The following is a 14,786-nucleotide window of genomic DNA, read 5'->3' as shown; positions in this document are numbered from 1 at the left end:
GATACTAACGTCACTCAGTTGGTTTGCCTTCCCGGAACCCCTCCACTGACATTTAAACTTTATGGAATGGTATTAAAGTTCAATTTGATTTTTAATTATTATTACGAATCTTTTCTATGGAAAGTGTTGATTTTAGATTTTTACAAGAAGTTTTTGCAATTTTTCTCTCCATAAAAACCTTCATACTTTAAGGAATATTATAAGAAAAGAATTAGTGAAATCGGTTCAGATCCTCTCGAGATTTGCGTTTAGCAAGACATTCAGGGATTCATTTTTATATCTATACTATTATATAAAGCTGAAGAGTTTGTTTGTTTGTTTGTTTGATTGTTTGTTTGTTTGTTTGTTTGTTTGTTTGTTTGTTTGAACGCGCTAATCTCAGGAACTACCGGTCCAAACTGAAAAATTCTTTTTACGTTGGATAGCCCTTTGTTCGTGGAGTGCTATAGGCTATATATCATCACGCTATACCCAATAGGAGCGGGGCAGTAATGGCTAATCTCAGGAACTACCGGTCCAAAGTGAAAAAATATTTTTGCGTTGGTTAGCCCTTTGTTCGTGGAGTGCTATAGGCTATATATCATCACGCTATACCCAATAGGAGCGGGGCAGTAATGGCTAATCTCAGGAACTACCGGTCCAAACTGAAAAATTCTTTTTGCGTTGGATAGCCCTTTATTCGTGGAGTGCTATAGGCTATATATCACCACGCTATACCCAATAGGAGCGGAGCAGTAATGGCTAATCTCAGGAACTACCGGTTTCAACTGAAAAATTCGTTTTGTGTTGGATAGCCCTTTATTTGTGGACCGCTATAAGCTATATATAATCACGCTATGACCAATAAGAGCGGAGCAGTAATGGCTAATCTCAGGAACTACCGGTCCAAACTGAAAAATTATTTTTGCGTTGGATAGCCCTTTGTTCGTGGAGAGCTATAGGCTATATATCATCACGCTATATTCAATAGGAGCGGAGCAGTAATGGCTAATCTCAGGAACTACCGATTCGAACTGAAATTTATTTTTTGTGTTGAATAGTCCTTTGTTTGTGGAGTGCTCAAAGTTATATATCATCACGCTATGACCAATAGGAGCGGAGCAGTAATGGCTAATCTCAGGAACTACCGGTTTCAACTGAAAAATTCGTTTTGTGTTGGATAGCCCTTTATTTGTGGACCGCTATAAGCTATATATCATCACGCTATGACCAATAAGAGCGGAGCAGTAATGGCTAATCTCAGGAACTACCGGTCCAAACTGAAAAATTATTTTTGCGTTGGATAGCCCTTTGTTCGTGGAGAGCTATAGGCTATATATCATAACGCTATATTCAATAGGAGCGGAGCAGTAATGGCTAATCTCAGGAACTACCGATTCGAACTGAAAAAAATATTTTTGTGTTGAATAGTCCTTTGTTTGTGGAGTGCTCAAAGTTATATATCATCACGCTATGACCAATAGGAGCGGAGCAGTAATGGCTAATCTCAGGAACTACCGGTTTCAACTGAAAAATTCGTTTTGTGTTGGATAGCCCTTTATTTGTGGACCGCTATAAGCTATATATCATCACGCTATGACCAATAGGAGCGGAGCAGTAATGGCTAATCTCAGGAACTACCGGTTTGAACTGAAAAAATCTTTTTGTGTTGGATAGCCCTTTGTTCCTGGAGTGCTATATATAGGCTATATATCATCATGCTATGACCAATAGGAGCGGAGCAGTAATGAAACATGTTGCAAAAACGGGGAAAATTATGAGTTTTGAGAGCTTCCGTTGCCTGCGCTGCGTAAACGGTTAAAGTTATGCAACAATGATGTATGACGGGATTGTTTCACTTAAAAGTTCTAAATAATATAACAAAAGTCCCCCGCTGCATCTGTCTGCCTTAACGTGTTACACTCAAAAACTACCTAACGTATTAAGATGAAATTTGGTATGGAGACAGTTTGAGACCCTGGGAAGAACATAGGCTCCCGGGAAACTACTATTTTTATAACGGAAAACTTTAGCCTGAAAAACTTTATAACGCGGGCGGAGCCGCGAGCAAAAGCTAGTTATATATAATTAGTTTTATCCTCAGAAAGGTAAGTAGGGGTATTAGTGTTCCTATTTTTGATTAGATTGCTGTTACATTAAGTAGTAATGTAAGTCACCAAGAGTCTACTGGTGGTAGGATATATTTTACATCAGCCTGGATAGCGACCACCGGACCCAAGGTAATAAAACCCGCCATACTGACCCACGTAAGAGTGTCGTTTTCCGGTGATCAGCCTGTGTATATCCGGTTCCAACAGGCCGGCAAAATTGTGTCGACTGCAGAGAAGTAATCATTTCTCCTCAGTCAACATTCTGGTAGACCCCACATCACTTACAGTTGCAGTGAGGTCATAGCTGTGCACGTACAAATATTTGATACCACCATTGGAATACCGAGTTATATCAAAGAGTACTTGTGATGGGTTATGAGAGAAATAACACAGGATTGAAATACTATCAGTAGATTTATTGAGAACAGTAATTATTAGCGTAGCAATGACAAGACGACGACAGAGAGAAATATACAAAAAAATGTAGGTCATTCTTACATATATCAAGTGGCGCCAACAAGCGGCATAATGCAGTACTAAGATAGCTCACATAAAATATTTGGTTTATACTCTATGTAACTATACAGTTCCAACAACTTGGAAGGTGTACGCGAAAGAAACGCAGGATACTGCATTATCATTCCTGCCTCAGACCAGTGCTCTTTTTTTGCTTTGACCCACATTGTAAATGGTCTGGTCATGTCACTTATTACGTATCAACTGAAGATGGCGAACGCAATTCAGTGCGAGGCAGTTATGGGCGATTACCATCAAGATTGCTCATCTCATAATTCTATTAAATAAATAACTAGAGACCACTTTACCTGGCCTGCATTGCACACCTGAGCCAAGATGTTTACTACCGAAAGTTTCCGTATAATATCCGGTAGGTGTTTCTTAAGTTTATTTTTCACTGGTATAAGTAATTGTTTGGTATTAATTTCATGATATCTCTAGGCGATTTGAGATTATTGTATACACTAATAGTTTCTTATTATAAAAAAATGGGGTAGGTAGAAGACGTATATAATATAATAATAATATCAGCCCTATATTATATTCTGTTCCATTGCTCGGCACGGGCCTCCTTTACTACCAAGAGGGTTTAGGCCTTACTCCACCACGCTGGCCTAGTGCGGATTGGTAGACTTCAGACAACCTCAAAACTTCTTGAGATAACCACAGGTATGTGTTCCTCGCTATTAAAGCAAGCGATGATTCACAAAGAATACACACATAGTTTTAGAGGAGTGAGAGGTGTGCGCCCTTGGGTTTTGAATCTGCGGACATTCCTCTTGGCAGTTTCTTCTACAGCCAACTAGGCTATGGCCGCTTTTGTAGAAGAGGTAAGACAATATAAATGTGCAGTTAGAACTTTTCTTTGTACGTTAATGACAAAGGTGTGACGAGTTAAAATTTTCACAAATCTATATATATAAAGGTGAATCCCTATTTCCCTTGGTCACGCCATCACGCGTGAACGGCTGGACCGATTTCACTATTTTTTTTTGTTGTGTTTGTTATTGTTAGGAGAAGGATCTTATGAAAGAAAAAATTAAGGAAGTTGAGCAGAACGTTAGAAAATTTAAGAAAAGTTAATTTCAGCGATTGACAGAATACGCGCTGCAAATTCATAGATAAGACGGGACAACGTCTGTGGGGTCAGCTAGTCCTGTATAAAATTATGGACAACATATATCGACGTAGACAACACGTAGTACGTAAAAGATTCTGAGTAACAGACATATTGTCTAATTCTTTTCTAAAAAGTATCCATTCGATATTCGATTTCAAAAATTATCAACCAGAACCTTTGTATTTTGACATGCTTACAAATGATTTATTTTGATCGGCTCGTCGAATCGGATTGAAGATTGAGGTTGAGATTCTTATTGAAAACGGCTGTTAATGATATTAGAAACAATTATGAAGCATTGTAATTTTAACTTAATTTTTTTTTATACGGGTATGGCAAAATGAACCTTCTGCACCTGATGGTAAGTGGAGTGGGTCCAATAGAATGTCGACTGACGAGAGATGATTACCCCTCGACAGTCGACACAATTATGCCGGCCTGTTGGAACCGTATACACAGGCTGATCCCGGAACGCGACTTACGTCGGCCGCTATGGTGGGTTTTAACATCGTGTGTACGGTGGTTGCTGACCGGGCGGATATAAAATATATTCTCAGCAAATTACAAAATAAACCGCAGTAGCGTCGATATAATTGTTCAAATGTTTGATAATCATATTCAGTCAGGTTATATTACGGTAACTTATCTGACGATTGCAAAACCTTAAGAAATGAACTTAGGGTATTTGTTTTAATCTTTATTTAAATAGCTTGGTTGTTATTTCACGAGTATGTCGCTCCGAAACCTGGGGTTTTGGTTAAAGTAAACATCATTTAAAATAAATATTACATTTAAAAAACATTTATAATACTTTTTTTTGACCATTTTGAGTAGCTTCGTTAGTCATTTCGTTTTCCTTTTGTGGTGATCTGAAATTGAAAAAAAAATGTTTTAGATTTTTTGCTATCTCCTCTCTTTGCGTATTGCATATTTGAGCTTAAGACCCCTTTTAGACTAGATCAGATTTTTTTTCGAAGAGGCGGACTTGCATTGTATTACCTGATGGCGATCAAACAATAACACACATAATACTAATTATTTCATACATATTTAGTTAAGATAATAATTATTTCTTTCGTTTAACTGAGTTTAAATTTAAGATTTTATGTTTAAATTTTTTATTAAAGAGAATGTAAATGTTTTGGTGTTAGTACTGTAAAATTACATTGAATTTGCATTGAAAAATATATAAACAAATCATGATTTATTTCTAAAAAGGCAGGAAAAGGTGCAATCTAGGCACCCACTTTTTCAAAGTGATTTCCGACATTTGTGATACGGGCAGTTCATCACAATATCATGAATTCCAAACTCCGAACTGATTTTGAGTGGTAAAACCAAAAAAATCCGACCCGGAATTCGAACCTAACTAGGCCACCGAATATTCGCACGTAAGTTCAAAGTCATAGATGTTACTTACTTCTTATCTGACATAATAGCATCGCAGATATTGGTAAGCGGCGCTTCCACCACTAACCAGACGAACAGACTGGCCATGCAAGTCACTACGGTCGCGCCGCAAGTGATTATGAACTGTAAACGTTAAATATTAAGATACTTTTTATTTGTATAGGTAGGTTTTATGAGAAAAAGATAAGTATAGGTCGATTATCGAAAGCTGATGTGTATAACACGTTTACAAGTTGTGCTTATGTAGTTTTTATAAATGAATATACGTCAGGCGCTATGGCGATGTATTTTTACGATGTATGCATTAACAAAGTATAACCTCCTTATTCATAGACGTTTTTTATCTAAGGACGGAGTAAAGCTGTGATAACAAGTCTGTTTCTCAGTGCTGACGGCATGGCGGCCTTCGCAGTGCGTAGACATAGGGCCGTTGTGATTGGCTAATATTGTTGTATCTCAATTTAACTAAATAAAACAGCTTTACTCCGGCTTTAGATAAATAAAGTCTATGAATAACGGGGTAAAAATATAGCGTGATGTTTCGCTCAAATCCATGTGTATAGTAAAAATACAGCCCTGTAATTATACTCTTCCACTGTTGGGTACGGTACGTCTCTACTACTGAGAGGGATTAGCCCTTAGTCCATCAAGCTGGCCTAGTGCGGGTTGGTAGAGTTCAAATACCGTCAAAATTCCTATAGAGTACTTCTCAGGTATGCAGGTTCAGTCAGGCATTTTTCACATTCTGGGTAAAACTGTGTTGATTTGAGTACTGTGAAAGTGACAGTTTTTGTAATCTAAAGCATTTAAATCTGTGATGTGTACAACATACAGACAGATAAACATTCTAAAACTGTTGTTTGCCTTCTGTTGTTTCAATAAAGTCCCCCCATATTATTTCTTCTATATTTATAATGTCCAGACATCAGCCTCTCACAGTTTTATTAAGTACTAGCTTTTGCTCGCGGCTTCGCCCGAGTGAAGGAGTTTTCCGGGATAAAAGTCCCACTATATATTTTCCCGAGATAGTAGCCTATAACTTTCCCAGGGTCTTATACTATCTCCATACCAAATTTTGCTTTCTTATACCACGTCTTATGTCACGTCCCGTTCCCGGAGGAACGGCATAAAAAGTCCTATGTCCGTCTCCTGGTTCTAAGCTACCTCTCCACCAATTTTCAGCCAAATCGGTTCATCCGTTCTTGAGTTATAAATAGTGTAACTGACACCACTTTCTTTTATATATATAGATATCTATATATATAAAAATGAATCCCTATTTCCCTTGGTCACGCCATCACGCGTGAACGGCTGGACCGATTTCACTATTTTTTTTGTTGTTGTGTTTGTTATTGTCAGGAGAAGGATCTTATGAAAGAAAAATTAAGGAAGTTGAGCAGAACGTTAGAAAATTTAAGAAAAGTTAATATCAAAAATTGACAGAATGCGCGCTGCAAATTCATAGTTAAGACGGGAAAACGTCTGTCGGGTTAACTAGTATCAAATAAAATAAAAATATCAGAAATATTAGAATTAGTTACAAATTAACTTAATTTTTAAAGGAAGGTGTAAGTAACCAAACAGTGAGGGTCATGTGATTACTTACAAATTCCAGATGATCGTACTTCAACGGGGCTCTGGTAGAAAATATTATCCGTTCCAGGAACATGGCATGAAGCAAGTAGATCCCATAGGATAACCTCCCGAGGGGCCGGAACAACGACCAACTCAGAAAGTCATTGATAATCGCTGCAAAAGAGAAAATATTTATTGCTCAAAAAGATACCTAAGGGATGATACAGAAGATTCATTCTTAATTGTATAAGGCAAACTGGCAAGTGACTAGGTGGCGAGTTATCGCCGCGAGCAATAAACACGCGAAATGCTAAACAAAAAATTCAACGACATGACTAGTCTCTTAATAAAATAATGACCTATTCCAAAATTGATAATTTGTGGGAATCGTCCAAAAAGTCATATCTGTTTGCGACCTTTTTTATTATTCCATTTTTTTTCATGCAAAAGGTTTCATTTTTGACTTATCTTTAACAATTTCAAACATATAGCAACTTAAAAAAAAGGTTGCAAACAGGAATAATTTATTTCAGGATTCCCACAAATTTATAATTTTGGAATAGTTCATTGTTTTATTAAGAGAGCATTTTGTATCCACCCGGGAAGCGACCACTTTTCACAAGACGCAAGACCCGCCATAGCGGCCCACGTAAGTCGCGTTCCGGGATCAGTTTCAATATATGCGGTTTCAAACAGGCCGGCATAATTGTGTCGACTGGCGAGGGGTAATCGTTGTCGCTCGTAAGTCGACACTATCTAATCCGTGTTCTACTTACCATCAGTTGCTTTGGGGTCATTTTACCGTCCTGTATTACAAATATAATAGTAAAAAATAACAAAGATTTGCATTGCACTACAGTTCATAGATAAAAGAGTTTTGAAGCTTCTTAATAGGGTAGTTTCCTATGTTTGATTTAGTTTATTATTTTAAATGTAACACAAAATAATTTGAAAAAGAAATTGTTCGATGAAATTAGCATCAAAATTGGTTAAAATATAAAGCAGTTATTCATATTTGAAATATGGCTGTGAACTAAAGTTCGGGCATGGTAGGTTTATCGCACTGTCCTTTTCTCACTCACGCAGTGTTATTGGGTGACGTCACATTTCCTGTTATTGTAGTTTGATACGTTCCCTTTTCATCAAATTTCAAAACTATATAAATGATTTATTATTGCGTGGATTTGATAAATTCTTTTTCCGATAGATGTTGGATGAAATACATTTTTAATAAATGCATTTAAAAAAAGTCGTCAACTACCCTTTCTTTAATGATAAAGATGATATATTCACTTACGCAGGTCGCCATATATGCAAACTCAACTATACTGCATACAGCAAAAGCCCACACTACTCTGTCTAGAGCGACAGAAATAGATACTTCTAAGGCGCTGTATTCTCTGTCATAAAATATTGTTCCCACACTCATTGTTAATAGCATTAATGATACTGCTAACACAACTGCAGAAAATGACCAAATCTGCAACAAAATTAAATTTTAAGGTTATAATGAGCGGACATTGGGAAGATTGTCATACAAAAATGTTGCGGTTTTGCGACGGTTATTCAATCTACCGTGAAATAGCAAAACTTCAATGTAAAATACTTCGTTTTTCCAAATCGTGATTTGCACGTTTTTAATGTAAATATGTTATTTTTGTATTAATATCCATGAACAGTGGAAAGACAACGACTTTTATAATTTTACAATAACTTTTGGAGATAATTTTGTACTGATCCGGTCTATAATTAGCTATAGTATTTAATGTCTAAATAAAATATAATGTATGGGTTTTGTTGGCCTTTTACTTTTAAAGTCTGACTAGTAAAATATTAAATCTCGCCTGTTGCCTTTTTTATTTGGTTGACCAACTGAATGTTCCATTTTGGCAAATTTGTACAAATTTAACTTAAATACTAAACATAAATTAAAAGGACATTCTAAACTACTTAAAACATGGAACTAACTACTTATCTGACAAATTCATTTTAAAACGGAAAAGCAAAACTGGCGGCTCTAAAGCAGAGTGTTTTCTGCTTTTTTATAATTCGACTCGTACGTAAATCCCATGGTATCTGAATTTTGATTAAATTCTTACCTTTGGTATAACTTTTTTATATTTTTCCCGATTGAATTTTGTTATGAGGTATCCTGCTGCCATTCCCACCACATAAGGTCCTCCTCTACTATATGTTTTGACGTAAACGTAATCCAAACTTGCAACCATCCTCAAAATAACGAAGTCCCTGTAAATTATTGTAAGTTAAAACTGTTGAGAGAGATTTTTTAAACTTTATTTAAGGAGCTTGATCGTTATTTCAGGAAAATTTATTTTTATTTCGTTGAGAGCATTTGAAACATAGGCATAGAGAATGGGCCATGAGCGCCTACTCAAGTGGCTGCTGACTACAATGCGCTTCTGTTTATTCCTGGGCCCTTATTCTGTATGATAGTGTAAGCGCGTAACGCGGCCGTGTCATGTTATCTTCGAGAAATGTGCGTGGAATGGTATTCTGTAAGCCAAATCTCTATAGTCCTAAACATGACGCGTTGTGTTACGTGCTTGTTACGCACTGTCAAAATAACGTGTGAGATAGAGAATAAGGGCCCTGATAGGTCATCTTAAGTCACGCGTTGAGTGTGAGACGACACAGTGACACGACACGAAAGGAAACTTCGTGATATCACATGTATAAGTCTATCAGTATTCAATTATGAACTTGAATTTTAACTTAAAACATAACTCAAATTGCACAATATGTACTTAATGTGAGGTGTCAGGAATGTGATGTATGACTTAATGCCGAATTGATTAATCAATCTCACTTTTGAGTAACATCTCAAGTATACATGAATAGTCTTACTTATAAAAAAGCTATGCTCAGTTAAAACACAAATTTACTCGATCAACTGTAAGTCAAAACCCGCCATCTGGCCTCCAAATAAGGTTTAAATAAGGAAACCGGTGACATTTTGACAGCTATTTAAGCAATTCTTAATATCTCTTAACGCTAATATAAGTTTATAAATAAGACTGTAAATGTAGTAATGTCATGTATCTTAAGATATCATTTGAGCTGATGTATGTACGTTTATTAAGTAGCAATTACCTTAACCTGACCTTAATATGACATCGTCTCAGCCAATATCGCCCTTGAAAGCGAAACTGAGATTAATATAAATACGGATCAATAAAGCTCCAATTACGAAATTAAAACATAATTTATGGATGGTCACGTAGTAATGTGCCATCGGGAAAAATACTCACTGTATAGTAAATAAGATGACAGGTTGCAACTTATACCAATAAGTTAAAAATCCTGGTATCAGAATGGCCAGTAGGCAAGCGATTCCGTAGACACGAAGACCGTTTTTCTTGTTCTTCCTGTAGACGTATATTATGAATGAGCAGGCGGCGGTCAGATGGAAGTCACAAGAGATGTACCAGGCGACAATTAAGCACTGAAACAGATACTTAAATTATAACGCGCTAATCATTGCCTTATAAGGCATCGACGCGTGTAGCGTTTGAATATTGCCATTTATATTTATACATAGGTAAACAAACATATTAATAGTATAATTCCTTATATTATCAAAGTATTTACCGTTCATCACCACATAACACAACATTCATTCGTCCTACATAGACCAGGCTCCGTTCCACAATCACCTCGCCATTTACATCTTGCCAAACAACTAGCTCATACACATAAACTCTTGGCACAGAAACTTACACAGATCATGTTATGTTTTAAATTTGTTCCACTGTATCCTTTGATTTGTGTGCTCACCTAATGTATACAATTTAATTATTATTATGTGGTATCTTTCCTGCGGGAAATCACGGCATAAAGGCCGGTCCTTTTGGAAGGCTTGCGTGGGGACATAGATCCAACACGTAGAGGCCCCTTTAAGATACATTACTCTAGTTGGGGTTTATACACCTTGCGAGTACTCTCTCTGTCTGTACTTATGGAGGAAATACAGCCAAAGACAGCGCTTGCAAGGTGCAGGGATTAATGCAGAAAAGATGGGAATTATACTGGGTCTATGGATGGGATCTATCTGGACTGGTTGCTGGGCTATTGAGTTGGAGACAACGGGATGCCTGCCAAATAAAATGTCTCAATCTTATGTATTCAATGTATTATTATTATTTAGCTCATAGTTATGTACTATAAATTGCATAGTTATCTGCTTGCGGGTAATAACTTATATTGTAATTTTTATTATGGCAACCCAAGATACAAGCGTAGCTTAGTTTGGGTAACACTGGCAAATACTGTAAGCCTCCTAAGTCTGTATTTGAAATGAATAAATAAAATAAATATGAGCACGTATTCCTAAGTATACGGTCGCGGGAGTGTAGACATCGCGGGCGAGGTGGGAACGACGTACCGCAAACCTTTCGGCTGAGTCGAGGCAGCGCGCGCGCCGGCCGCCGATACATTAGTCGGCGCTCGGCAGCTACGCGATACGTGTGATGTAACTTGTATGTTGTTATGACTCATTGTATTTCATATATATTTTGATTACGAATGTTATGTCGTATTTTCAGTTTAGCCAGAAAGAAAATAAAACATATATTTTAAGAGTGCCATTGATTGCTTTTTTGTTTTATAGATCCATATTAGATCCACACGGGGTTCTTTATTTTCCTGGTCAACTTATACAATTCGATGTCGTTAGTCTTTTTACCTAGTATGTGTAAACGGTAGAAGTAAATTCGATTACTGTGCTACAAACCAGCAGTCAAAGAGCATTAAAGCCAGAACAAAAGTATGTAAATGTTTTACTACATTATTGTACTGCCGCGGTGGCGTAGTCGTATAACGGTATGATAGCAGTGCTGAAGTCTCGGGTTCAATCCTTGGGTCGGGCAAAGTGATATTGCGATTTTTTACTCAGCCATAATATATTTTATATCCGCACAGATAGCGACCATTGTACACAAGGCAGGCATAAATGTGTCGACCTTAAAATACGAAATACATCCTACCACCAGCAAAATTTTCAATCCTTCCTATGTATGTTTGATCAATTTCATTGCGGTTAAGACTAATTAGTGTTCCACAGACTTGCTGAGCTGTTTTCCTGAGATCCACGCAGAGCTCATCGCTCTGTGTCATAAAATAGCATTGTCAATCCTGGCTCACACGATGCAGTGGTGTATGTGTGGCCGGTGTAGTCTTCTAACAAACATTTTACCAAACTATTTCATTAAAATATTCATATTTACCATTTCCTTGGCACTGGTATTTAGCATCAACAAACATCTCCACCAATTCTTCACGCATATATCCTGTTCGGATACAGCGAATCTGCGCCATAATGGGCCGTGGTCCATATCCCTGATATAACAGTCATGAAGGAAATAGCCACAGCCAAAGTTCCTATTAACCTGGATAGGATATCGAATTTGAAATTAAATGAAAGAAAGAAGAAGAGGTATATTGTCACATCTGGTGCATGCAATACATACAAGCGCAGGGCTACACGCCTGCGATGTAATAATTAGGTGGCCAGCTAAGCACAATGGGACGCAACGGAGGCTATCTTAGCCTAGACATTCTTAAGTAACATTTTGATTTAGAGTTTAAAGGTAGGTGTCATACAATTTGACTTAGGGACTAAAATCTAGTAGTTATGGGTTTGGTAGAAATTTTGGGGTGATACTGAGCAGGGTCCTCCTCTACTACTGAGTGGGATTAGACCTTAGTCTACCACGCTGGATTAGTGCGGATTGGCAGAGTTAACACCTTCAAAATTTACCATCATCGATGCCTGTTTCCTCAAATTGTCACCATTCGTTAAAGCAAACGATAATTCATGAATAATACATACATAACTTTGAAAATCAAATATGCGTGACCTTGAGGTTTGAATCTGCGGACCTGTGTCTCAGCAGTCCGTTCCACACTAAAGCTTTCGCAGCTTAGTACTGAATAGAGAAACTCCATATCCTAGAATCACCCCGAAGTCTGAAAGTGCCCGATAGCGGTGTGAAATCATGGAACGAAATGGATGGAATACATAGGGAAAAATGAGTGCAATAGTCGCTCCTCTGTCTTCTTGCTTGAGTGTGTGCTACCCCTAAATCATCATTTACCTCCAATAACTTGTATTATTTAAACAACATACTGACCTAAAGTATCGCTTGCAGAGCATCTTTACTAAGTTCTGTGATTTCCCCGGTTTGGCAGAGAGCAGACTGTTAACAAGAAGAAGACCAGAGAAGGCGAAGAAGGTATCCACAAGTAAATCCATGTGGTGAAGGAATATTCCAGTCAGTGTTCCTGCATCCTGAAATAAAGAAGATATATTGATTGGCAAAGCGTAGGCAGTGAAGTCATGGAAGCTTGAGAATAGCAGAATAGTGGCCTTTAGTGCATGTTTTATCATTAACTAGTTGTAAGTTATTCAGAAATGATGGAAGGTGGTGTAGGGCAGTTCTTGAAAGGAGACCAAGAACTGGTCCTAGAAACTGAGGCAAGCCTTTAATGTGGTGGAAGGACGACCTGGTCCAAAGCAGTAGTAGAGAGACAAAGCTGGATGATGACCGCCCTGGACAGAACAATCTGATGTGCATTGTAAGACGCCTACACTTAGCTTTAGGTTGGTTTACTGATAGTAGGTCTCTCATATGTGAGAGTACGCTTGGGTAGGTAGTACCATCGCAATGTCTATTTCTGCTGCCAAGCAGCAGTGTGTAGTCACTGTTGTGTTCCAGTTTGATGGTCATGGTAGCCAATATAACTATTGGACATAATAAGATTTAACATCTCATGTCTCAGGATGGCGAGCGCAGTGGAATACCAAACAATACTTTGTAATTCAAGGTGTTGGATGATTTTTCTACTATTTATGGGCGGTCGTATCGCTTACCATCAGCCGAACGGCAAGCTCGTCTCGTCATTCAAAACAATAAAAATAGGGTGGATGTATAGGCTGAAGAAGAAGTTATTCAAATCGGTTAGGGAGCGTTTCTATTACATAGCGATAAAATCCATTTTACCAAGACCCGTCTATAATGCATCAATATGTATTTGTCTACTGCAGTGCAGTTCTTTCTCAGCTACCTTTGAAGATCCACTATAGTCATAGACATAAATTCTAATTATGAGCAACTGATCTTGATTCAACAAATCGAAAAGCTAATATGTTACATATAAAAATATTACCTTATCCATATCCAACGAGTTGGATAATCCAGCAATATTAGTAAACATGTATACATGCGCCCAGATCACAAAAACGGCAGACAGGAACCTTATGCCATTCATGGCTGATATCTCTGAGCTTTGCACGTGGAATAATGTTGCATAGTTGGTCTTAATGCAGAATATTTTCATTACCTTCGCCGCTGCAAATTTCATAAAAAAAAATATGGCAACTGTGATAAAACATGTCATTCACGAAGACTCGCCCTCTACTTTCCCTAATCGGTTACAGTGTGCGTGTTCAGAATGAGCCCACACGCACAGTACTACGGATAGTGTTAAGACCGAGGCTTAGATCAGTCCTTTTGCGTTACCCTGGATCACTCCCGCTTGAAAAGGGGTGGGACGCGTCCTCATGTACGACACAATAATAATATCAGTCCTGTATTATATATACGGTCTACTGAGACGAATGTCCGCAGGTTCAAATACCAAAGGCACACACTTCTGAGTTTTCTAAAATCATGTGTATATTCTTTGTGAATTATCGCTTACTTTAACGGTGAAGGATAACATCGTTGAAAACTTGCATTTCTGAGTATTTCTCTATAGGAATTTCGAGGGTGCGTGAAGTCTACTGATCCGCACTAGATCAGCGTGGTTGTCTAAGGCCTAAGCCCTCTCAGTAGTAGAGGAGGCCCGTGCCCAGCAGTGGGACAGTATTTAATACAGGGCTGACATTATTATTATTATATTATATAATATACTGCCCTACTCCAGGGCACGGGCTTCCTCTACTACTGAGAGGCATAAGGCCTTAGTTCACCACGCTGGCACCTGTGTGAAGTTGGCAAGTGAATTTTAAATATCATTTTTACTATTTTCATGGGATTGTAGTAGGTTAGTACCGG

The 14,786-nt window shown here is 37.8% G+C and overlaps 1 protein-coding gene across 1 annotated transcript; it reads right to left on the bottom strand.

The window, feature by feature from the left end:
- Positions 1-5,662: 5,662 nt before the first annotated feature.
- Positions 5,663-14,087, bottom strand: LOC115454338 (O-acyltransferase like protein-like). Its single transcript, XM_037447221.1, has 8 exons — positions 13,897-14,087; positions 12,861-13,018; positions 11,955-12,116; positions 9,981-10,174; positions 8,811-8,958; positions 8,009-8,191; positions 6,743-6,885; positions 5,663-5,908 (listed from the first exon to the last, which is right to left on the bottom strand). Exons 3-7 carry the CDS (start codon positions 12,060-12,062, stop codon positions 6,865-6,867), a joined length of 654 nt encoding a protein of 217 aa, XP_037303118.1. The 5' UTR covers positions 12,063-12,116; positions 12,861-13,018; positions 13,897-14,087; the 3' UTR covers positions 5,663-5,908; positions 6,743-6,864.
- Positions 14,088-14,786: the final 699 nt, after the last annotated feature.

Source organism: Manduca sexta, unplaced genomic scaffold (genome assembly GCF_014839805.1).
Source record: "Manduca sexta isolate Smith_Timp_Sample1 unplaced genomic scaffold, JHU_Msex_v1.0 HiC_scaffold_712, whole genome shotgun sequence".
Taxonomy (NCBI): domain Eukaryota; kingdom Metazoa; phylum Arthropoda; class Insecta; order Lepidoptera; family Sphingidae; genus Manduca; species Manduca sexta.
This window is presented reverse-complemented; position numbering and strand designations above follow the sequence as displayed.

Coding starts and splice junctions, on each gene's coding strand:
- LOC115454338 (XM_037447221.1), bottom strand. CDS start 12,062: ATGGACCACGGCCCATTATGGCGCAGATTCGCTGTATCCGAACAGGAT. Junction 10,175..11,954: donor ATACCAGTGCCAAGGAAATG/GTAAATATGAAT, acceptor TATCTGTTTCAG/TGCTTAATTGTCGCCTGGTA. Junction 8,959..9,980: donor GTCATCTTATTTACTATACA/GTGAGTATTTTT, acceptor AATAATTTACAG/GGACTTCGTTATTTTGAGGA.